This window comes from Macrobrachium rosenbergii, chromosome 25, assembly GCF_040412425.1.
Source record: "Macrobrachium rosenbergii isolate ZJJX-2024 chromosome 25, ASM4041242v1, whole genome shotgun sequence".
Taxonomy (NCBI): domain Eukaryota; kingdom Metazoa; phylum Arthropoda; class Malacostraca; order Decapoda; family Palaemonidae; genus Macrobrachium; species Macrobrachium rosenbergii.
The window spans coordinates 33,619,410-33,647,078 of record NC_089765.1 but is presented as its reverse complement, the minus strand read 5'-3'; the positions used below and the strand labels follow the sequence as shown (position 1 = coordinate 33,647,078).

Below are 27,669 nucleotides of genomic sequence, written 5' to 3'. Positions count from 1 at the left end.
GTTGACGGTAAAGAGATTCATACCAGATAAATAGTATGTACTTCAACGATAAATTGATTAGCAATGCACTTGGTGACAAATTAGTAAAGATGCTATTCCTTTCCGAAATCAATATTGTTTTATTTTAGTTTTTTCCTTCTGAAGAACTGTCTATACAAAAAATTTCCCACAGAAAGATATGCAATTGTTCTCTAAAACAATCCATGTTTCATATTTCCATTAACGTAAAGTTTCAAAACGCCAAAGACACTTATGACCAAATTCATGATGGAATGTTTACTTTAGTTACTTGTCGTTAATTGACTTGCTCTTCCGAAGAGATTTCAGGCGAGTAAAGAAACCTAAAACGTTTTCATTTGAAGTGTGAATATCCTTTCTTAATTTCATTTAAAAGTCGCGTCTTCCCCTACTGAAACGACATCCAAAGGGGTCAGTTGTAATTCCCTAGGCAAACGAATATTCAATCTAGAAGTAAGGACATAAAAGAAATAACGCCCACTGATTTTTACAGCCGAAAGAGTTCAGTAGAAAAAATAAAAAAAAGCTAGAAAATGCAGGGCTGTTTTTTTTTAAAACCTCTAATGAAAACAGGTATTTAGGATGGAATTGAGTTCGAGATCCAAAATCCCATTTTCAATTTGTATGTAAATACAATACTTGTGTCTGTTTCTATTATACACTTCAAGCATCCCTTCTCTTTCAGAGACGTCAGCTGAAGTATATAGTATAGTACGTAGTCGTGTAATGTGTAATCTGAAATACACATACACAAGATGATGTGTATATACTGTATATGTGTGCATAATATATATATATATATATATATATATATATATATATATATATATATATATATATATATATATATATATATATATATATATATATATATATATATATATATAATTATACATGTATGTATATACATATATATATAAATATATAATATATATGTGTCATATTTATTTTATTTTTTTTTTTTTGAAAATTGTTTGTGCCATAAAAACAGGAAAAGTCAAGTGACGTTCTTGCCACCATGCGACAGTTACATTTACGATGAGGCCACAAAAATTCTCCAACATAATTAAGGTCATTCAATACTATGCGAAAAATCTGACGCTCGCATGCTGGCCCAATCTGCATATAAATTTCGGTGCAATTTATGCTTCATGTTCCATTACGCTTCTTCTATTTCACCACCTTTCTCTCTGCCACATGTTCCTTTTTATCATTTCAGGCTATTTTTTTCTTCTGGGAGTTATTAGAAATAAACATATTTTTTTTTTTATTCAGTTTACCGTTTTCAATTTCTCTCCAAATGGCTACAAACCTAAGGTAACGTGACGCTATTTTAACAGTGCCCACTTTTTCATAATTTCTCTAAACACCATCATTTTGAGTTATTTTCATCTCTTAATTGCTGAATACGTAGTTTAATATTCTTCCATGCACACGGCCTTTCATAAAAGATTTTTTGAAAAATTAAGCTTAAATTTCATTCCCACGTTCAAATAATTATTTTTAACATAGCATTCTTCCTGACTCTGCAATTATGTTCATTTAATCGGCATTTACTTTGATGTTTGTTCGTAAAACAAGGCCCATCACATGAAAGTCTCGGCTTACATTATCCTCGTCACAATGTTAAAGTTGATAATGATTTTCAGTTCCTTTCCTGACGTTGACTTCTCAACCCCTTTCTTGGTTTATGAAGTTGCTTATAACTATGTTAGTTCAGCAATGTAGTGTCCGAACATTTGCCGTAAATCTTCCATTACCCTCCGTTATTCACATTTCGAAACAAAAACTACCATTAATCTTCCCTTTTGCTCTAATTAGTTAATGATGACGCATACCACAAGCCACTCATCAACTTTACATGCATCAGTATTTCACTTTACCCTCTCATCGACTCTCCTCTAACACATAACATAATACACATTTATTTGCCATTTTCCCCCTGAGAAGTTTATGATTATGGGTTTGCCTCTCCTGGAATCTTGAATTCCCTGGAATCAAGGCTCGCTGAGAACACATTTCCAGATTTTTCCCATTCCTATCATCTCCAAGCACCCAAAGCCCTCAAGTATAACACGACCTTTTCTGACATATATCTTTCCATTCTTATCTTACAGCACAAGCATACTTTCACATTTGCAATCCCCTGAAAAATATCTTTCGTTCCAACTCTTCATCGTTCCTGACTGCACTCATTTTTAGCGATAAAATCCAGGGACTAATATGTTTGCATTCTTTCAAGATTCCCAAATTCTTCTGATGCCATTAGCTCTAACGAATCCTTTGCCCTGCTTCCCGCAGCCAATCAACTTAAAATCAGTCGTTGTCTTTTCCACTCTTCTTTCGGTTGTAAAGTGCGCAATACCAAAATTTCTCCCCTCAAATTACATACAACTAACTGACCAACCCGGCGCTGCCTGGGAAAACTCCGAATTACAACCAATAAACACTCTCTCTCTCTTTCTCCCCTAATAATCCCCTCTACTCTCTCTCTCACTTCCTCTCCCTCCCACTCTCTCTCTCTCTCTCTTAAACTCTCTCTCTCCTACTATCCCTCACTCTTTCCCTATTTCTCCTCCCTAACACCCCTCTACTCTCTCTCTCTCTCTCTCTCTCTCCCCCCAACTCTACTCTCTCTCTCTTTCTCACTTCCTCTCTCCAACTCTCCCTCACTCTTTCCCTCTTTCTCCTCCCTAACACCCCCTACTCTCTCTCTCACTTCCTCTCCCTCTCAGTCTCTCTCTCTCACTTTTCCCTGTCCTGTTAAGATAGTTGCTTCAATAACATTGCCCAGCATTTTTGACATCTTATGTTTCACCCTTCTCATCTCCCATTCCTATTGGGGCTGAACTTGGACTTAAAGGGTATGGGAGTGTCACTATTCATCCTAGCGACCTTGAAAACTATGGATTAGACACTAATATCTGTCATTTTTTACATTTTATTTTTCACCCATTCTTACACCCTCTTCCTATTGGGGCTGAACTTGGACTTACAGGGCATTGGGAGTGTCACTATTTGTCTCAGCGACTTCGAAAATTATGGAGTAGACACTAATTTCTGTTGTTCTCGGTTATTTTCACATGTCACCCGCTTCCCACCCCTACCCCCTTTGGTGCCAGTGATGTCTTACCCCCATAGTATTCTTTCCCAGATAGTAAGTTATGTATACCTTAGTTTAACCAGACCACTGAGCTGATTAACAGGTCTCCTAGGGCTGGCCCGAAGGGTTAGATTTATTTTATGTGGCTAAGAACAAATTGGTTACCTAGCAATGGGACCTACAGCTTATTGTGGAATCCGAACCACATTATGGCAAGAAATGAATTTCCATCACCAGAAATAAATTCCTCTATAGTAAGTCATATGTATACCGAAATGAGGTATGATAAACACATAGAGTTTATTTAGTTACTAGTCTACAAGAAGAACCAGCCCCATTTCATGGAAGCCCTTCCCACCCCGACCCCTTTTGGTGCCCTTTGGTCCTAGTGATGTGTTACCCCCACAGTATTCTTTTCTAGACAGTAAGTCATGTGTATACCAAGTTTGGTTGAATCTGCTCAATGCATTTCAGAGTTATGCTGAAACATACACATGCACACACACATACAAACATACATCCATTTATATATATATATATATATATATATATATATATATATATATATATATATATATATATATATATATATATAGATTATACAACATTTTCTCTATTGTACCCCATTCATGAATAATCATAGCCCTAAAATTAAGTGTCAGACACCGTAAATACTGAATATGTAAAACTTAATATAGTATTGCCTGCAACCAGCAGATGGCGTTGCCTTGTGACTTTTCTTAATGGATAATTATAAGAAATGTGGAACTAGAGTCTTTCTTGGTAACGTCCCCCTCTCCCTCTCTCTTTCTTTATTTCAATCTCTCTCTCTCTCTCTCTCTCTCTCTCTCTCTCTCTCTCTCTCTCTCTCTCTCTCTCTCTCTCTCTCTCTTTGTGCAGCATGAGCAAAGCGTATATATATATGCACACTATGCCTGAGCAAATTTAACAAACACTGTTACCCTTACTAGTAAAGACGATAGTGAAAGTAAAGAAAACGAATGACAAGCGTATAATACTAAAAATAAATAATGTTAATATAAGATCTCTCTCTCTCTCTCTCTCTCTCTCTCTCTCTCTCTCTCTCTCTCTCTCTCTCTCTGGCCAAAAGTTTTACTTGTCACTGACTTAGTCTATTGTGCACTAGACCACTTTTCATGGCGGACCGAGGCAGGATCATGTCGCAGAGAGATTTATGAAGGGATTATAGCCAGGGATTTACAACGGTTACATGATTTCATGATATGAATGACAGAATTTGTCATCCTTTCATTGCACCATTCTTCAGTAACATCAGTAACAGAATATATAAATACAGAACAGGGTGACTCTACTGCAGTAAAAGTTAGGTAAGTTCGATGGATATTTCAAGCAATGAAGTGCAACTCTATAGTATTTACGCCTGTAAGAATAAATCAATTATTTCTCAACTTCTTCTATTTCTTTAATCTTAATTCGTGTAGTATAATTTAAAGATGAATTAAGAAGTTTTCATCAAATATTTTAACAATTTTTTATCTATATTTATTATTTCAGTTGATAGTGTAGCAAATGCGGATTTCTTTTATTCTCTATTTGTCAATAAATATGATACATACTGTGTGGCAAGACTATTTTTAGGGTACACAAAAATAAATGTAAATAATATTCGTTAATCGGTGCATTTTTCATTCTCCAACTGGCCGTTTGCGAGTCATGTCAGGTAACACTACCACACTTCATTTCGGCTTATGTAAAAAGCCTTCTAATGATGTTAAAAGCAGTACCATTCCACTTCTTTAAATATACAAAATATATAATGAAAACAAGTGGCACTACATGGTAAGGGTCTGACTGTCGCTTTTCCAATCTCTTTCTGTTCTATACTAGGGATTGTTGTTTTGGAGCCTTTTCTTTGTCCAGGAATTCCGGGATAAATTAGTCCTAATCCCGGGATCCCGGGAATTCGCTGGATTTTCAATTGTCTAAAATTACACATTATACCTTGTTTCCCTTTCAGGTTTTTGATGTGCTTAGCATTACTAGAATGCAGAAATATTACTGTAGATTGACTGTCTTATTAATTCCAACTAATTTTTAATTACAGCATACACTTTGTTTGTCAACAAAGTAAGAGGAATAAGAACAAGAGCTGACGCTTACTACTTGATTTTTGTTCTGCTTTTAAATTCAAGTGCGAATGACAATGTAAATTATAGTTCATTATCATTGATAAAAAATAATACATTTGTTTTCATTTGTACTCAGTGAAATGAAAAGAGCACTTAATGACAGAAAATGTAGTAAAAATAAATGAAGAAAAATTAAACGTATGCATTCTTTATTTATAACATGAACTAAATGATTCAGAAGTTTCTCATAGAATAAGATCTTATATAACACGAGCAATTTTCCATAAAATGAAAGCCATAATAAATGACAGTAAATTTAATCCAATGAATGAATCAAAATGAAACATATATTCGGCATTCATATGTAAACTAAAATGATTAACGAGCATGTGTGGAATTTTGATAACAGATCATAAATAACACGAACAATTTTGCATAAAATATAAACAATAATTAATTACAGCAAATTTAATAAAATGAATTAATTAAAAGGAAAATTATATTCTGCACTCATATATGAACTAAACTGATTAATAAGCATTTTTGGACTTTTATAATAAAATCTTAAGTAAAACAACACAAAATAAGTTTTTCATTCTCTGGAAACAGTAATTGTCTGTATTTACGGTATATAAAAATATACACAGAACGACAAGTCCACAACCATCCTGCAGTCAAATTTTTCCCTATTTTTGTACTTAATTTTATCCCGGGATTATTAAACCTTGAAAATTGTCCCGGATCCCGGGAAACAAATCCTGTCTATACCCCTTTATATTCATAGTACCTAAGGAGTTTTAAACCAATCTTAGCTTATACTCTTTTTTTTGATTCTGTGATTCCAGTCCAGCATCTTGAACAACACGGTTACAAATAAAGAGGACTAACCGACACAGCTCCTGCAATAATTTAGGCATACGAACATGACTTACTGAATCTTGGTGAGTCTCAACTTCTCGACATGTTACTCCTTGTTTACGATTCTGGCATTTAATTCTGTAAGCAGATTTCTTGCGTCTATTTCCGCTCCGTCTGCTGTTTCCAAGACATTCCCCAGAGAAGAGTTTCCCACTGACCTCTTACATTCTCAGCCTCGTCCAGGTTATTCATACCCACAAGAGTCTTTCCCTCAAATATTTTCGTTTCAAATATTTTCTTCTTTAGACTGTTGCTATCTAGGGATATTAACGAGGGCAGCCTGTTTTGGGAATATATGTGAATAGTAACCAATTTTCAACGGATCATATCCCAAGAATGGCTATTTTTACCAACAAGCTAACAAAGAGGTCGCGAGTACTTTTCCCTTTGGTATTGCTCTCATATTTTGTCAACATCAGCTCTCATCCTTTTGTGTTCCCATACAGACGACTGCGGCATGACATCACACTTGAGTAGTACTTGATCTCTGCAGTCAAGTTGCCTCCCTCTGCGTTAGGCGTTGCTCTAGAGATCTGTTAGCAGAACTTTGACTCCAGGATTACGATTAAACACCGATTTTTTACCCACACACACACACACACACACACACACACACACACACACACACACACACACACACACATCCACCCACCCAAACAGTATGTAGGATTTTTTTTAAACTGAAAACTAGCTAATCTGGTCAACCTTTGAAAAGACCCAAATGTTGAACATCCTCTTTGTTTCAATAAACTATTTTACTTCTGGCTGCTGATTGAAACTTACAATCTTCTTAAAAAAAACCTCCTTCTAACATGGGGTTTCACGATTTTGTTATATTATCATAATTTTTTTTTATCATCATATATAGTATAACTAAATTTCATAATACTGGTGAGCATTTTCCTGTATTAAGCCTTGTCCAAATTAGTCTTTCAATGTGAATGTTTCAGACAAGTCATTCATGGCTCCGTCCTTGTAAGGGATTATATTGAACTTTATATAACAATGACTCACTGTCACTCACGTTCGTACAACATTAGCAATGATTCGTCTAGTAGTCTTATGTCACATGTCATACTCAGCAAAACTAACTGTACTTTATTTACTAATTATCATTTACGTAATATGAGTTGCGCTCCTACCAAAAATCTGGTCACTGACTTTCCTCACTTACAGTTCCTTTATGATGACATTTTCTTTGTATATTTCCGTTTGATAATGATCCTCCTATCTAACGCCTTTCGTTTCTACGTTAGTTCAGTTTCATGAGCCAATTCTCGTAGGCCTCGAACATGAGATTTCCTAAAACTTTTTCAAAGCTGCAGGAATTTTCGATCATTGCTGCATACTTTCATCATCACAACAGAAATGAAAATGAACCAGCGGGTCTCCATATTACTATCCTTCCATTTTTATAATTGCAATGTTTCCCTAATAGAAAGGTCTTGAATGGCCAATCCAGACCTTCACTGACTTTCACAATGTCCCGGCTCCTGCAATTAATGAATCATACGTGGTTATATTTTCATTTACCCGCATTACCACTCTACTGAGTCATCACTCATCAATTACAACTTTATTAATTTCACGAGGTCATTTTGCTTTTGTTGACGTTAATGATGCAATTACCTATTTTTTCCCCTTAGTGTTCGCTCTCATACTGCCATGTGAGGAAGGCAGGAAATGTCAGTGATTTAAAAACATTTCATTAACCCTTTTATTGACTACTGTTATCGTTTCTCTTCTATTTAATTCAGTTTCGCACTTTTCCACACATTTATATTGTATGCTACAATGTTTTTTCCTAGAAAATGTGATTTATGCATAACGTAATTGGGAATTAAATGAGTACCAAGTTTTTTATGGCCGTCGAATATCCGCAAACCTAGACAACTCGAGTGCTCTCAGATTACATTTACAGAAAACGGCGACCACTCTGCCATATACAAAATTTCAACGTTGAACACCATCTGGCATTATCAATGCTTCGTAATTTCTTTTTGTCTTTTATTTTGCATTTACTGTATTTCATTATTTTCCATTTGGATAAAGGTAAACTGGGTTACCTGTTCTTAACAGGCAGCCAAAAAATATACAGGGAATAATATTCAAAGGGTAAATACGATGTGAGTGAGAGACACAAATCTGTTTATATTTGGCCGCGGTGAAGAAGCCTATTGTTAATACATCAACAAACAAACTAATAATAATAATATATATACCAGTAACTGAACAAATCCTTATGCACTGCATGTAACTGTAACAGACTAAAGATAAACGAATACAAACAGATCTGAAATACCCAAAGCGCCCCAAAGACAGACTTCTAATTTTCATCCTTTGACATGACATGAGCTTCGACTAGCCACAGGTCGAACCAATTATCTTTAACTACCTTCGCATAAATAATTACAGAAGGTAATTGGATTCCAAAGCTGGAGTATCATTCCGCAGCATTTGAAATTGGCTGCAATTTACCTTGTCTGTGCTGCAATTACGACCCTTACAAAAGTTCCACGTTCAAGGACCGTTATCACAAATTATGGTAATATTCAAGTTGGAGTACGAAGAGTTTCCTTTCTACCGAACATTCTCTACAAACTGATTATAGCAGCGCACGCTCTTTACGTTTATCTAAGCCAGGAAACGCTATAACCTTGCCATCATTTACTCATTAAAAACTGTAATTCATTCATGAAACGTTCAATTTCGTAAACGTACTGCAATTAAACTGTTAGAACTGCTATGATCTGAGATTATATGCCATCGGGGCTACTTCTGCTTTATGCAGATTATCATCATGTCTTCGCATTGTCTTGGGGTCTGCAGTTCCTTCAGTTATTTGATATATATAATTTTCTTTCCTTTTCATTCCAGGACTAAAAAAGACGCAGAAAAAATTCTCCTGGGGATGTAACATTTTCTATACATTTTATCCCGATACAGCAAGCGTTTGCTTCATTGATCTTGAAATTCCCGAATATTCAAGAAAATGCAGCTTATTGGAGATAACAGAAATATTATGAAGGTAGTCTTCAAACTGATTTACTTCATAACTTTGAGTTTTGGTTATCAGTTACGTATGACCATGCCTTTTTTTTTAGTTTTCGGTAAAACTACTGAGATTGATGTTTGTCTGTCCGTCTGCACCTTTTCTGTCCGCCCTCAGATCTTCAAAATTACTGAGTCTAGAGGGCTGCAAATTGGTATGATGATCATCCACCCTCCAATCACCAAACATACCACATTTCAGCCATCTATCCTCAGTAGTTTTTATTTTCTTTAAAGTTCAAGTTAACCATAATCGCACTGCTGGCAGCGCTACTTGATTTTGAAAGAAAAACTATCTCCTTTTATTCTAAACATGTGTCAACTGAAAAATTTCATTTAAGTCTGTTTTAATTAATTGCCCTCACCAGCAAATATTGCATGATTTTCAGAGAAATATATGTCTCTTACTTGGTTATTTAAAGAACTTTATTAGTTAATTTAGGTCCACGGCCGTCGAAACTAATTTCAGTGTTTGTTATAAACAGTAGATTACAGGAAGAGAAAAACAATAAATTACAGCTATTTGGGTAGCAAATCAATGATGAATGAAATCGAAACACATAAACACACGCACTCTCTCTCTCTCTCTCTCTCTCTCTCTCTCTCTCTCTCTCTCTCTCTCTCTCTATATATATATATATATATATATATACTCTTTGAGACAAGGCTTTTCAGAAAGATTTTTCACCTATTATAGTAACAACTATTAACAACAGTAAATTACTGACACACACAAACACACACACACACACACACACACACACACACACACATATATATATATATATATATATATATATATATATATATACGAGTATATATATGTATATATATATATATATATATATATATATATATATATATATATATATGTATATATATTATTGCCAGCTTTTTCATGAACAGTTCACGGTCACTGTGCCTGAGATCCCTTTGACGTGTGAATATGGTTTAACGATCAGGATGTAAGTAGCCGGAAGTATCAGTACTTTCACTGCTACTAGCGATGTAGTTTGAAATGAACTTGATAACCTTGTCATCATTTATCCGATGCCTTCTGATGCGGGCTTCAACTCTACGCAATTTAGGAAAATTGTCTGATGACCTTTTCAGTTTCAATGAAACTAGTCAACCACACACACAGCTGGGTCTGCTGGTGGTCTAGTATTCTATGAAGGTTGTATTTGTCTGGCTCATTTGATATTCAACTTTCGAGTTCTTTCTCGGCCTTCGTAAAATGTGTATTTTAGAACAGTATGGTCAACGACGACCGTTTTTCCTTGATGACAATGCAGTTAAGTTATGTTTGTTCTCTTATTACATTATTCCAAGAAGTTTTCTGACGACTGTTCTGAGAGAAAGGTGATTGTGTTAGGTAGCAGCTCATGATTTTAATCCCAGAATCGGCTCATTTTATTGAGAACTTTTATTCGTTAGTTCTTAATTTTCCTTAATCTTTGGAAGCTTGATAATATACATTCGCGCATATTTATTTGAATAGTCATATGAAAATCAACTCTTTATGCTTAAATTTATCCTGAGTTCTTAATTTGTCTCAAAATCAAATGATAAAAACGATAAAATCGGAGTAATATATACAGTAAAATCCTTAGGTACCCTTAAGCTGCTTAAGGGTACTTTAAGCCATTGTGTTGTAATTTTTCCTGAAAGTTTACTGATAAAAAAAAATATGCATATTATAAAAATTCATGTACAATATAAGTATATGACTCTCTCTCTCTCTCTCTCTCTCTCTCTCTCTCTCTCTCTCTCTCTCTCTCTCTCTCTCTCTCTCTCTCTAATATTAGCTATATATCGGGATGCGCTCATACAAGTACGACCGTGATATGCAATCATGTATAAAGAAGAGTGAACCCCCCCCCAAACTCAATATATTTAAAATAATGTTTTCATCTTCCTTCTAGACCTGGGAACTTTTTATCTTTCTGTGTTTGCACAATCTAGACAGAAAGTAATTCTCATGTTGCTGAATGAACGACATATTCCATAGCTGAATAAGGCTGAAATAATCGAAACCCCGCTCTTCATTAGGGCATTACTAAACATAAAATTCTGTCTGACAATCACTTTTCTCAATATGTTCACTCACTGCATCTCAATTAACATAGATAAGGATGAAAATGCAAACGTGAATGAAGGTTTCTTCTCTGTTATTTCCTTTGTCGTTCGGTCGTCAATACGATTAGATGTTATAAAGAAAATGTACGTAAAATAATATCATTCTTATTATCTTTGCATTCTTGTGGAATACAATGGTTAATCATTTCTAAAAGTGACGTAAATCTGCGATAAATTGGTTATAAATGTAGTGACATGAAAAGTAAAAACAGTTATGCTTATCGTGTAATGTTAACTGCCGATAACACACATATGCATGTGTGTGTGTGTGTGTGTGTGTGTATATATATATATATATATATATATATATATATATATATATATATATATATATATGTATATATGGGTGTGTATATATATATATATATATATATATATATATATATATATATATATATATATATATATATATAGATAATAGAGATAATTCCTACAAGATCTATAAAAAAAAGAATTAACTAATTACTAAAAAGAAATTTCTGCGCAACTTCGGCAGTAAGAAAGCACCCAATGTGAGTGCCTCAAAATTCAAAAATGCAATTAAATTGCCATGAAAAAATGTCTTTACTTACTTGAAACAAACAAAAACCGCAATGACACGTTCATACCCACACCGTCACATAATTTACAAAACTTTTTTGATGCTTTTGTTCAAGAAATTAATCAAAGTTATAATGAGGGAAGTTCAGAATTTTCATGAGAATACTCAGGTGAAGGAAAAGTGGCGTTGGCGAGACCAGGGCGTAATAACATCAGCAGTTACATCTCTCTCTCTCTCTCTCTCTCTCTCTCTCTCTCTCTCTCTCTCTCTCTCTCTCTCTCTCTCTTCTTCTTCTTCTTCTTCTTCTTCTTCTTCTTCTTCTTTGTGTACCTAATTACATATACACACGCACACGACCACGCAAAATCCTGTGGAAGTTTCTGAACCCACACATGAGAACTCAGACATCCGTGTGTGGGTGCAGATATACCACCGACGTCATGGTTTTTCATTAGGGCCCAAAGCTTTGTTCTGACAAGTGTATAAGAAAAAAGCGCGAGGATATCCTGAGGCTAACAGGCACGCGCAAATACGCATATATATGTATATATGTGTGTGTATATATATATATATATATATATATATATATATATATATATATATATATATATATATATATATGTTTGTGTGAGCTAAGTTAAACAACGCTGGGTCTGGCCAGTACTTGGTAAGGTGACCAACGATAAATTTCAGACGACGTTGGAACATAAGCAATATGCATAGGGCTAGCAACCTCTTCCCAAAAAAAGGCTAGCAACAACTGGTACCACAGCCTCCACAGGGAAAAGATGAGTTGACGGCCTCAAGAACGCTTGTATTGAAGTGCTTGAATAAACAAAGCAAAACCCACCAGGCTGATGAAACATCCCGACAACGCTCTCTCTCCTCCTCAGGGCAAAGATCCAACGTTCAAAAGCATCCTCCAAATCCACCGTTGATCTTATTCCCCAGTTATTACACCCCGTCGGGACAACCAAAGGAAATTGCTATTCAGCCCCCTACGTACCTGCCTCTCCTGTCAACTACCCCTCCCCCCGATGCAATCACAGGAAGGCTAAGCAAAATTAGGTTGAATGTTTTGCAAAGCAGAACTGTTTTGTTTGAAGGGAAGAAAAATGCAAGGGGCAGAAAAACTTATGATGGAATTTCTGAGATTTGAAAGAGAAGGAAAATTGACGATTCTCAGAACGTCAGAAACAAGGTACGGCAAAAAGGGATAGCCGAGACATCGACAGAGAAAGAATACAAAACCAAATAGAATTTGCGAGAAAAAGAAACAGCACAAAAATAAAAGACGAAAAATCAAAAGGAGATACGAGTCAAGATAATATCTGCGAAATTTAGAAAACAATGTCTGATCGCCATACGGGCAGTGATAGTCAATACATGATATGCTCTGTATATATTGTCGCGCGCGCGCATATATATATTCATTATATGCATATCTTTTTTTAAAAAGGTTGGCGTCACAAGGGCAGACACCACCGTTCCCAAGAAGATTTTAGAGATGAAGATACCTTCCTTAGCTTAATGCCTTGTCCAAAGGTGATCTGTTAAATCCTTTGGTTGGGATGATCATAGGCCGAACAACAGTATTACAAGAAATCTTTCAGAGAGCTTAAGGACAACAACTTCTGAATGAACTCAAGGCAGGTGAAGGTATATAATATAATATAATATAATATAATATAATATAATATAATATAATATAATATAATATAATATAATATAATATAATATAATATAACGTAATATAATATAATATTTTATATATATGTATATAAGATATCTATTTATCTATATATATATATATATATATATATATATATATATATATATATATATTATATATATAAAATCTTTTCAGGTGGAGGTTTGCTCCATTCAGGGTTTTTCTTGACTGAAGTACAAAAAATCTAAAAGTATACAGAAACATAAGAACAACCTACGATGAGAATAATCAAAGGTAAAAATGCTTGTGCAACATAATGTAATGGTCGCCGAGAGGAAAACCTCTCTGTCAGTACCGCTGAATAATAGGAAAAAAACAAGGAGTCTACCTTGAAACGTCCTAATTTAGGATTAAAGCTGATATGATCGCTAATGCAATTTCATAAACTTTTCTATTTATACTTCATATCATTCTGCCACGTCATCACTTATGACCATTTATATCACCATACTATTCTTTATATGTAAACAATACTGACGCATCGCAAGACTTTTTTCCCGTCTGTCCAATACAAAATTTATCACAAGAACGTGGCATCAGGCAAGCGTTATGTCCATTATATTCTGGAATATATAATATCTCACCTATTACGCATGCAAATGAACAAAATGACTTGAACGTGGAGAGCTGCAAGTGGCTAAATGATATATTCAAAGATGGGTCGATGTGGAAGGCTGATTCTCGCTCTGCTGCTGCTTCTGAAAGAGCCCGATCCAAAATGTGAAGTTTCTCGGCCGTACTGAAACATTCGCTGAAATTACTACCCATTATCGATGCATACGGCATTAATGTTGTTTACCTCACCATCCACGTGTTCGGATTAACAAGATATAAGCGCATGGTAAACAGTTTGTAAGTTAAGTATACTTTAGTTTAACCAGACCACTGACCTAATTAACAGCTCTCCTAGGGCTGGCCCGAAGGATTAGACTTATTTTACGTGGCTAAGAACCAATTGGTTACCTAGCAACGGAACCTACAGTTTATTGTGGAATCCGAACCACATTATGACGAGAAATGAATTTCTATCACCAGAAATAAATCCCTCTAATTCTTCATTGGCCGGTCGGAGACTCGACCTCGGGACTAGCAGAGTGCTAGCCGAGAACTCTACCGACTCTTCCACCGAGGAACATGAAACAATTTGTAGTTAACGGTTTGTAGTTAACGGTAATAAGTGTTTTAGGTTCAAGACCATTCAAAAGAATTATAGGCATATTTCAACTTAAAAAAAAAATTAATAAAAAGAAACTAGCAATGCAGATTCCTTAAAAATCTAGTAACTATTAAATGGCACAAAATGGCGACACTTATCCACAGAATACCAAATTTACGTTAGCAAAACTTGCCTTTTAAGTAAAGTATCTACTGCACACTCTAATCCACCTTAGAACATATTCCTTTGTCAAATTAAAGACACATTTACTTGACACGACGTCCACAAATACAAAGTTTTTTAAACCAGCTACATGAAGTCTAAGCATAATTTCATGACTTTTCAGTTTCCTATTCTTTATCTTTTTTCATGACCCATCGAATTCTTTATTCGTCAACGTGATATACACCCAAATAACCTAGAGTTACAGATACTTTTCAAAAAATACGTGAAGAATTTATATACCACGCTTCCAGCACTACTACTTACGAGTTTTACAGGTGAGATAAAGTTTCGAAATACAGCTCCGATATTCACTCTACTTATTTCTAACACAAATTTTGTAAGGGATTTACAACATTTAGTATTAACTTTCACATGGATCTGAATTCAATTCTTGAGGTGTCTACGTCTTATAATGATGTTAGCATCTTCTCTTTATAGTAATCGCCTTATTTATGCTTACATTAACTTTAGATTTATTTGCTTTCTGTATGAAATTGTCTTTCCTGACTTAAATGTGATCTTCAAAAGGCGTGAAAAACCATTATAATATAAGTTTTTATGAAGTTCCAAACACTAAATCATTAACAAAGTTTTTTCTAACATTTATTCTTCGCTAAGACGAGCCGAATTCTCCATATATAATATACTTTTACAGTGTGGCAAAATATGACGCATCTTTGAGAAATCTTAAACTTTATACCATATTAATGTTTTCGAGAATTCTTCATCGAAAAATACGCAAAGATAAATGATCTCCAGCATAAGTTTTGATCAGAATTAAGAACCAATATTTATAGAGTCTATGCTTTTCTTTCAGACCGTTTATTTGTTTCTGTGCATGATTACAAACGAACGAATCATTCTCGTAAATTATACACTGCACTACGGCTGTCATTAGTTCACTGTCGTCACTACTTTCAAGAAAATTTGTAAGCATATTTCATGAGCTCATACTAATACTTGTTTCTTCTTATCACAATTTTTGTGTCTTAGCTTATTTCAGTTTCAAAGGTTTCTCAAGTGATTTCTTGACGTCACCAACTAATCTAAAGATACGGAAACAAATTAAGAGAAGCCTGGAAACGTCTTATGGATATATAACCAAAACATCATCTACAATTTTAGGAAGCTGTTGAAACTAAATATCAAAGTTACATTACTGGCAAGATGAAAGAATATTTTTTTGGTTGTTCTTACAGTTCAACCTCCACCTGGCCTTCTCAAGAACTTTTCTTGAATCAAATAGTATAGAAAATTTGTAAAATTATACAAACACGAAATAAAAAAACATACATACACACAATATATATATATATATATATATATATATATATATATATATATATATATACATATATCAAATGTTTATAAATTTTAAAAAATTCCAATAAATTCATATGTTGTATATTATCTGTCTTTACCAGTCGTACTTGAACTTGTTCGTAAAAAAATTATTTCATTACTACCAGGCGATCTCTCTCCGAAGGAACTCTTTTTAATGTTATCTTATGTTGTGTATTCCACGCATTCAACTGGCAACGGATTGACTAAAGGCGATATCTATCAGCCTCAATCGAAATTTCTCTTTAATGGGTCAGCAGGCTGAGCTAAATGAAGTCTCGCACGACGCGACAAGGAACTGAGGGACTCAAGGTTGCCTGTTGAATCCTTCGCGATTTAATGGAATGCTCCCGAAAGATAAATTTAACCCATGAAGACCCTGAGATTTCCAAAGAAGAGTTATTTGGACTCACTCTCTCTCTGTGACGCCGGCACAATTATCAATGGAGAAACCGAAGAGGTAATCAGTAGTGAAGAGTAATTTTGTGTAAATCTTCTATACTGTACTTGGATTTAAGTTACTAGGATTTAACGTGACAATTAGATGCAACGGCCTCAAAATTAGATATTTACGAAATTTAAAATGTCAGAATTTGTGTTTATTTGAATATTACGTTTGCGGGTAAAAACGGGTGACTTTTCAGTTGTTTGAATCAGAATGGCTGCAATTTATTCATAAGCTCACATTCAAAATAACGACAAATCCGTTTAGCATGGGGATGTATGTTTATGTTTAACAGCAGATTAAACTTACATCAAATCAGCTGAGTTAGTAAAGTTGGAAAGAGAGTAAAACTTCTGGCAAATATTCATCAACAATTTCGAGTCCACGACGCAGACTGGTTAACATTTAAAGGCCTGTTCAAGTAAATGCTAGTTCTGTTCTTAAGTGAACATGAACTAAAGCATGCGTAACATAACTGCATGAAGTGAGATCATCTTGCAATGGCATGCCGTTGGAATTGGTACTACCAAGTGAAAAAAATACGTGCAAAACATAATTCAAGAAAATAAGGTCACACTGCATTAGCATAACCTGGGAACTGGTATTACCAAGTATATAAAAAAAAATTATGCGAAACAAAGTTCAAGGAAGTGAGGTCGTACTGTATTGAAATGACGCGGGAATTGGTATTATTGACTAAGTGTAAATCAAAGGGGAAAAACTTACCCATTGATGGCAGTTGGTGAGTCGTGTTCCTGGGGGTCATAGTTGGCAGTATCGGTGAGAAGCTTTGGGGGCACCAAGGCTCTCCTTCGAGTGAGCGCTGACGCGGGAGGTCCTGGCTCCTCCCCGGTGTCCGAGTCGGACGCCTCGCCCTCTCCTCGGAACAGTGAGGGCTCATTGTCCTGCAGAATAAGAAAATAAATAAATAAATACTCTTGTGAATGATACCGGAAACATTATTCATTACTAATCAACCTACAATTCTTAGCATCGTGTGTGTTCCGGAGACCCTTTAACTTCCTTATATGTTTACAGTTATATTAGTTTTCAAGTATTTGCAAGGAGAATAATTCAATTTTCCTCCTATCTCTTGATATTTTATTCTCCTTATTTTCTAATTTCCTTAACTACATTTTTCTGAATCTTATAAACACATTACGTTTGTGTTTCCCTGACGTTTCTACAGATTTAATCCCTACCTATCATTTATGACTTTTCATTGTCACAGTTTTCATTGTCAAGCATATTTCGCAATCCCCTCACCGACAACATTCTCTAATATTCACTCTATAAAAGTACATCGACTTGGTAAATAAAAGACAACGCAATATCCTTTCCCTGTATGAAGCAAAAATGTATGGTACGAAAAGAGTTTTACTAGGCCAAACTTCAAAAACCAAAAACTAGTTTTATAATTGTTTTTGTGAAGTTGACTAGAGTCGGGGCGGGGTGGGGGGTGGGGGGTTTCCACATCGGGCGTTCTGTTCCCTTTCACACGTTATCACACACAGGGAAAAGGTCACGCCGGCTTGAGCCGGTTTGATCTCAACCACCCAACCACCGACAGTTTTGAAAGATATACATCACCCAGTTTTAAAATATAAAACTTTTCTGTAAACATAAAACGAATTTCATTCAAGAAATATTTGGAAATAACGATCAAAATCCAATCAAACTTAGCATTACTGCAAGAAATACATTATAAAAATAATACTACATTTCAAATGATATTAGTAAAGGATATACTCGTATCTATTATGAAATCAAAGGTGAGCAACTCCAGGTGAAAGAACGAGGATTTTTACTGCTGGTTTAGGAATCCTGGAATTGCTATCCTTTAGAATTTAAATCACAATATAAATGAATTCCGATTAATCTTTTGTAATCTGCATTTTTACCTTGTAAAAGTCAAAAATATTTTTAGCGTTCATAAATCACATATTATTAAACTGCGTTGTGCCGCGGTATAACGGCTCTGAATTATACAGTAATCAACCAGTGTCTCCATCAGAATGACGGGTGCCTCATTCAGTATGAGAATGAAATGGGAGTGAAAGCTGGGAGAGAATCTCTATTTGTTTTCAGCATTCCCGTTTCCTGAAGAAGCGATACCTTGTCTGGAAAGTTAAAATCACTTACTGGAAATGTGTCAACATCGTACAATGAATTCTCGAGCTGTGAAAGTAATCTATGGAGTTCCTATCAGGCATTCAAAGAAAGCCTATAGTGTTTTCAATGACAAAGAAGCATTACTTCAGTTTGACGTTCAGTTCCATCTTTCGAAAATAAAGGGAGAGAAGAAAGACATAAAATGTAATGGGTCTGACAGAGATTTCAATATGTAATATGCCTGAGTAAGAGTAACCGTGTACTAGGTTTCATCAAGATAATATCAGATACTTTTTCTCTGTTCTCGTCACCAACGGGTGGAGGATGCCTTCAACATCATAGCTGAGCCAAATTAATTTCCAAAATATGAGGAATCAAACAGCATTCCAAACAAATCCACCAGAAAGAATTCTTTCGGAATGTCATAGTGGCTTCTTCGTAAAACTGGTTATAAAGGAATTTACTTGAACAGAACACCCTCTCCATGAGAAAGAAAAGCGTCATGAGGCATTTAAGGAAATAATTCTGATTATTCTGCAAGTGAAAGGAAGAAATATTATGTACAAAAGATCCAGTATTTCCAACCTGCTTAAAAATTTTTTTTATCTTGTTTTGCTGTAGAAAAGATGAAAAGTCATAAACGAAAATAAAATGGGATATTTTCCTTTCTTCCATCCATCACTTTAAAGCACACATACACAAACACACACACGCACACACACACACACACACACACAGAGAGAGAGAGAGAGAGAGAGAGAGAGAGAGAGAGAGAGAGAGAAATGTTTAGATAATTATTAATTTCCAATCAGGTCTGTAGCTAATGACCTTTACGGGAGCAGCCTACAAAAACTCCACAACTTAACCTGAAAAGAAAGATGACAATGTCAACAAATGTAAATAACCGTAATAAGAAAGAAAACGAAAACATTTTATTCACCCCGTCCCAATCCCTTCTTCATGTCCTTCTCAACATTTCGGCAATGACATCACAAGGACTCCGCCGCTCCCGTGAGGGGGGGAATCGTTCCCCTAAGGGGAATGCGTAAATGATTAAGATTGATCAATTCCCCTGTTTTCAGTTCGTCAGAAATTCTCGTGACCTTCCCTGGTTCTTGTAGTCTTCGTCCACGAAACGATTTCCGATTTGCTGAATGTGGACGTCTGATAAACGAGAAAACGTCAGAGGGGATTTCTGATTTATTTCTTTGGCTCTGAGAATTCGAATACACAAATCTATCTTACGTTGTTGGAAATCTCCTTGGAAATATAGATAACGATCAAGCTTGAAGCTCTGTTTGTGGAAGCTGCTCGTTTTGTAATGCTGGCAAGATCTTTCCTTTTAAATTTGTTTACTTTGTAAATAGCGTATTTCTTTTGCATGGACATATTATATATATATATATATATATATATATATATATATATATATATATATATATATATATATATATATATATATATATATATATATATACTGTGTGTGTGTGTGTGTGTGTAAAATCCTACATTACTGTATAGTCTAGAGGGATGATGTAACCGAACTGAAAATGTTTTTTTTTAAAGATTTACAGTAATTAAAAATGACTTCTTGAAAACCCCATAATGTAATGAACGCTCTGTGGGAAACAGCATGTTATGAGTCATATTTTCAATGGTTACAGACTATGCATCAAACACCACAAGGCAAAGAGCAAATTTTGGAACCGAATGAGTAAAGCTAGTTCACACTGTGTCGAGGCCCTGACACGTGCCAGAATATCGATTAACAAGGAGGAGGGGCAACAGGAAGGTAAAAATATTATAGTATAAAACACTCTGTATACAGAAAATGCTTTATATGAGTTGGTGATTAAGGGAACCTGGTGACCCATTTTCATCTTTAGGAGGAGTTTTCTTCCACTGAACTCCAAAGACACGATGTGTATGAAGACTCATTTAATAGAGGAAGAATTTACTTAATTTACGAAAAGATTTTGAGCCTCATTTATTAGTTCACTAACCTTCTATCATCTTTATAATCACCAGCTTTATTTCCCTTCGTTATACGTGGGTAGCTGATTGCATGAGAGAGAGAGAGAGAGAGAATCACGTCATGTAATATCTGACTAAATTAACGAACTTTATAATATACCATTTCTGGGGCTGTGAAATGTAATTTTAGTACACTATGAAAATTAGGACGCTTGTAAGTTCCTGATAGAAACTCCCAATGATTTATTCTTAATGCTTCTAAACAAATTCTAAATGTACTAGAGAGAGATGTGTCTAACAACGGTATGTAAAAAGCACATTCCCTCACTAGCGTAACTCTCAGACTAACATGATAAACGTACTACACGCTTCTGCCATCATAAAACAGACAATAGACGCTGGAAACCTTTCACACTGTAATCTGTCAGATGCATTCACTTCCCATTCCTCAACATTTAGGTATCCGGAAAGTGCCTTCGCATACAGTGGCCTCGGTACAAAACACAAACGTCATATGGCACAGAGCAAAAGGACAAGACTGTAAGGACCTGAAATTGAGACCTCGACGGTGAATATATATATATATATATATATATATATATATATATATATATATATATATATATATATATATATATATATATATATATATATATATATATATATATATATATATATATATATATATATATATATATCCATTAACTGGAAAAGGTTCAAAACTAAAACTAGAGGGATTGATTGATTGATTTGTGGTTATTAAAACTGGCGTCGAAAACCTTAATATGTTATTGACGCCGAACAATGAGAGAGAGAGAGAGAGAGAGAGAGAGAGAGAGAGAGAGAGAGAGAGAGAGAGAGAGAGAGAGAATTTTTTGTAAGAATATAAGATGGAACTGAAGGTCTAAATCTTAACATCACTTCACGTAACATCAGCTTAAAATAACGTACTTTCTGATATTCTCTTTCTAGGGCAATGCCATGTTATTTTAGTACACGATGCTAATTATGACCTGTCAGAAGCCTTAATTTCCGGAAAGTCGTATCCGTAGTACGGCTGATTAATGAACTTGATTGATCCAACTGGGGCTAAAAGTATGTAATATACCTAGACTAAATTTTGAAAACATGTCGCGACTCTTGAAATAGTTTAAAGGTTCGCAGTTATATTGAAGATTTAGGTGTATTTCAAATGACAAAAACAGGAACATTGGTAAGTTTTCCAATATGCCTCATTAGCAACAAAGCAAATAAAACAAAGGCAGATAAGAAAAACTTGAACAATTTGATAATAAAAGAATGACAAATACTGAATACTGAATGAAAGGAATCTCACTGACACCTTCAAAATCGATATCGTAGACCATCTTCAAAAGGACTGGAAACTCTTTTCCTCATTATTTTTCTAACAGCACTAGGAAATAGATTGATGATGTCCCGGAAGAGTGACAACAAGTTCCTGGAACTGAAGTTTGATTTAGTTGTAGACGATTTTAGATGTTTGGGTCTGAAACGATTTAGTTAAAATATTTTCACATCAATCTACCTACTCGGGTGAAGTACGTCAAAATCAAAAAGCTTGATGTGGTGATGTGCGCTGAACCACACATCATCAAATTTTCCAGTGTTTTCCTGATTTTATTACGTTCTGGTTGAGGTAGTAACGTTTTTATTAATAAATACTATTTGAGCCTAATCTTTGTGAAATTGACCCTTCTTGACAGCCAATTGCAGGGGCGCCTGGTTGTCATACCGACATGAGGGTCGGTAATATTTGCGGTAATTATGAAAGAAGCGCGTATTCAGGATTTCTTTTGAGAACATGTTTGCCTTAAAAATACAAACTGCTTACCATTAACGATGTGTATACGATAGTAAACATTTGAGCAGAGATCCTCCAGTCTCTGAATGACTCAATAGCAAAATCTTGAAAGACGAGTTCTCCGAAATTGGGGTGTTTCGTCAACGTCAAACAGAGAGAGAGAGAGAGAGAGAGAGAGAGAGAGAGAGAGAGAGAGAGAGAGAGAGAGAGAGAGAGTAGATTATTTATGGGCTAAATAGGTAAAACTTAGCAACGTAATTTTTTTCAATAACATATTGTTTATTACAAAAACTTATATAAATAATGATGATATTAAGATTAATAAAAATTCCAATAATAATAAGAACAACAGGAATTAGTAATAGTACCAGCAGCAATAACAGTATTAAAAAATACTCATAGTAGCATGAGCCTTGAAATGGAGAAAAAATCCACAGTTATGCATGAATACATATATTTTTTTAAATAATTCAAAACTGAGAGCTTCCGGGATTCTGTTCGATTCCCCTTTTCAATCTCCGAAAAGGGGAATCGAACATATTTCCGAAAAATCTTTATTCAGATTTATTTTTAAATATATTTGTACCCAGACATAACGGTAGATTTGCTTCTCTAATAATACTATTGCTAGGCATTCTATTAATTAATACATAAATGGAAGTAAAAATGCAGTTTTTTAATACGAAGATAAAAATAACACAAAATTTATATGACTTATAGATATGAGGCAAGTTATCAATAAATGGAAATAAGCAAGGGGTAAAATAAATAATAAAAAAATGAAGCAAATATTTAATCTAACCAAAAATAAATTAAAATATTATGGCCCGGGATTAAAGTATAATTAAAATGTCCGTCTGCTGCGAAAAGTAAAAATATTATATATATATATATATATATATATATATATATATATATATATATATATATATATATATATATATATATATATATATACATATATACTGTATACATACATACATACATATATATATATATATATATATATATATATATATATATATATATATAATGATAAAATACCATGATGCAGTCATAATGACAAGTGAGAGTATTTGAGTGTATAAGTGGGTTAAGTAACCCACCGCAAACATGGTTCCATGGAGTGAGTATTTTAAACATGTGATGGATAGATCACAGCCAAAAGTAAATGACACACGAGTGGAAAGGTTTAACGTAAAGTTGACATTGCTTATGAAAATGACTGTTAGGGACGAAATGAGGTTAATTAAGGGGCTGAAGAATGGAAAGACACCACGAGTTTAAGGGAATAAGGAAGAGATGCTGCAATACAGTGGTGATGATGTAAATGAGTGGACGACCACCGGTTGTAAGGCATGCCTGGACGAGGAAAAGTTGGTAAAGGATTGTGTGAAACGAATAATTGATCTACTACATAAACGTAAAGGTGATAAAGATGACTGTAAGAATTATTGGGGTATAACTTTCCTTCACATACCATGAGAAGTGTTGAGAAGGAATTTGATTGAAAATGGAAACGTGTTATTCATACTGGCTTTCAGGAATAAAAATAATGATGGGATGATGTGAGACAGACGTGATTCAGAGAATAGGTGAAGCGTGAAAGGCAAAAGCGTGTGTGCAATATTCTGGGAAGAACCTGGACCGCCAATGGAAGCCAAGTTTGGAATGTAAACAGAACCGTTCAGCCGCCCCCTTTATGGAGGGGAAGTGTGGGTGTTTAATGGGAAGGAAAGAAAAAGTAAAAAATGCGCCGAATTTTCTTCGGCTCAGTCGAGTTTTATGTACAGCGTATAATGCCATATAAAACTATTAGTTACGATCTCGCAACGTTCAGTTACTCCCTACATGCTGCTGAGAGGAAGGTGCGCCGCACGCCTAAGGAAAGGGCTGGCAGACGCACGAAACATGGCTAAACTTAACCTTACATAAAATAAAAACTACCGAGGATAGAGGATGCAATCTGGTATGTTTTGAAGATTGGAGGGTGGATGATCAACATACCAATTTGCAGCCCTCTAGCCTCAGTAGTTTTTAAGTGCGGACGGACAGACAGAGCCGTCACAATAGTTTTTATTTTACTGAAAACCTGACATTGTTGAAAGCAATTGTTTTCGTAGCATATGGGATGTCAGAACAAGTAAAAGGGTAAGAAATGTGGAAATACATAGATGTGGTAAAAATAAAATGATGGGCCAGTGCCTAGAGATGGTTTGATTATGTGAAGAGAGTGTATTTCATTATGTGAAGAGAGTGTATTTCAATTCAGAAAAGTTTGGAGAGAAGAATAGAGGAAGACGCAGAAAGGGGAGTTAGACACAAATGGCGCATTGTGTAAGGTGGTTCGACCTGCTTTCATGAGCCTTCAGTTTAGCAGCATGAAGCGGCTAATGATTCAGCAGTTAAAGTATGAACGTAGTGATGACCATTGGGATGTCTTTCTTCTTTCGTCACCTAGTCAGAAAAACGCCGTAGTGTTGATATATATATATATATATATATATATATATATATATATATATATATATATATATATATATATATATATATATATATATACACACACTTATCCACTACATATAGCTATAGCTATACTTCTCTCTGGATATTAATATTTACCAGCCTTTTTTTTTATATTAAACCGTTGTTATTTTTTACTTCATTTTTAATTTGACGTAAATTGATATTATTACATGAAGCCACACGCACACACACATATATATTTATAAATATGTGTGTGCATGTGTGTGCATTTGGATGTGGGCGCAGGTGTGGGTGTGTTCTGTTGGATAATCTTAAATTTAAGGAGAAATTCTGGGGTATTAACACATTCAGTACTGTTTTTTTACCATGTAATGTGTTTTAAATAAAATTTCATACTCCCGGCTTTTTTCATTGAAAATTCATTGGCAAAAGTACTTGGTGTATAGAACATTTACTTGTGATGTAGCTTGATTTTCAGTGATTAACGCTATTAAGTTAAGTATACCTTAGTTTAACCAGACCACTGAGCTGATTAACAGCTCTCCTAGGGCTGGCCCGAAGGATTAGACTTATTTTACGTGGCTAAAAACCAATTGGTTACCTAGCAACGGGACCTAGAGCTTATTGTGGAATCCGAACAACATTATAACGAGAAATGAATTTCTATCACCAGAAAAAAAATTCTCTAATTCTTCACTGGCTGGTCGGAGAATCGAACGCGGGCCCAGCAGAGTGCTAGTCGAGAACGATACCAGCCTATCCAATGAGGAACCTTTAACGCTATTGTAAGAAGTTTTCTCAAATCCACAAGTATGAACTGCGACAGTTGCACAACACATGGCACTTCACAGCAAATTCAGACTATCGATTTGGTACCAGCTGATGATAAATAATTCAGAAACTGGGTGAAGATAAAAAATATTCTCAGGCGTCGTCAAAAGGTATTGGTTATGGAAGAAGAAACTACGTCCATTTCAGATGACCCGTCGAAGATCAAAGCGCTTACAGCAAACAGAAAAATACTGTTCATTTTACCATCAAATTCTTATAAAGAGGCTTGAATTTAATAACTTTCTGAGATGAAGGGAAACTGGATGTTTTACAGCGAAAAACTAATACAGGACACCATGTTTCCCTTTAGTAACTGCCAATAAGAGAAGATATAGACAAAAATGCCCATGAATGTCAGAATTCACAGAGCATCAAAGTCAAGAGATTAAATATCCTTTAGTATCCTGGACAGTAAGGAAAGACAATAGTTACGCGATACATGCTTCATCATTAAACGTAACCAAAGAAGTTACGTACATACATGTATACATACATACATATATTATACACACACACATATATATATGTGTGTGTGCTGTGTGTGTGTGTGTGTGTGCAAAAAGATAAGACATTTCATCTCTATTGTTTTTACCAATAAACTTTAAAGAATTTCACATGACATACTTACGAAACACTAATTACTTCCTGTAAAGTTTTCGTTAAGAGACACCTGGCTATCATATTATATCCAAAGAGTTTAAGCTCAGAAGTGGATATTCGCCGATATGGCAAAAGCTCTTGGCTTCATGTGATAATAACAATCTGTGTCAAATTAAAAATAAAGCCAAAAAACAACAAGGGTTTAACGAAAAAAAAGGCAAGTAACTATTAATATCCAGAGAGATGAGTATGGCAATATGTAGTGATAAGGTATGTACGCAATAACAGAAAATCAGTATCGATTATTTAAGAAAATAATAAAAGAAAATATTCACAATAATTTGGCAAAAACTGGATCCAAAAGAGACTTCTTTGTAAAGTAGTGAAACTGGCAAAATAAACATACCATGTACGGACAGTAAACAATCAGTGCTATCATGCTGAACAGAAAGAGAGGCATGGCTTCAGCAATGAAAGGTAGCTGAAAATAAACACAGTATTAGAAAGAAGTGAATACGTTGCAATAAACGTCACGACATAAAATATAGTATAAGATGTGAGGACATCCGAAAAAAGGTCTCTCATATCGTATTTAAACAAAAAGTTTGACGGAATATCGGTCTCTCTCTAGTTCTGAGTCGGAGCTGCGCTATGTAATCATATCATATTTACGTAGAGAGAGAGAGAGAGAGAGAGAGAGAGAGAGAGAGAGAGAGAGAGAGAGAGAGAGAGAGAGAGAGAGAGAGAGAGAGCTCGAACACGCAAGATAGCTAATATGCAAGAATGTATTGTTCTGAAACTGGATAATACTTCTAGTCTTACATAACGTGCAGGTAGGCCAATTAATTGTGAGGCACAGGGTTATGTGTATTCCATTTATCTTCTGCAGATCATTTCATTTCTATTTTAGACAGAATCTTTGAATAATCAGGAATCGGAGTTATATACAAAAATAAAATTACACGAAAAAAAAATTATAGGAATAATATGGAAATAGGGCGTTTAGGTCTTTGCTTTCAGAGCCAGAGGACAATTAACGCTTTTTATTGGCAAACATGTACAG

General features: G+C 34.8%; 1 protein-coding gene across 2 annotated transcripts in view; it reads right to left on the bottom strand.

Annotated features, from left to right (window-relative positions):
- LOC136852542 (rho guanine nucleotide exchange factor 11-like) overlaps nucleotides 1-27,669 on the bottom strand; it is an 846,605-nt gene that overhangs the window by 259,281 nt on the left and 559,655 nt on the right. For both annotated transcript variants that reach the window (XM_067127279.1, XM_067127280.1), the window contains one exon: nucleotides 17,507-17,685. In XM_067127279.1, the coding sequence (XP_066983380.1) occupies nucleotides 17,507-17,685 (179 nt within the window). The remainder of the gene's footprint in view (nucleotides 1-17,506; nucleotides 17,686-27,669) is intronic.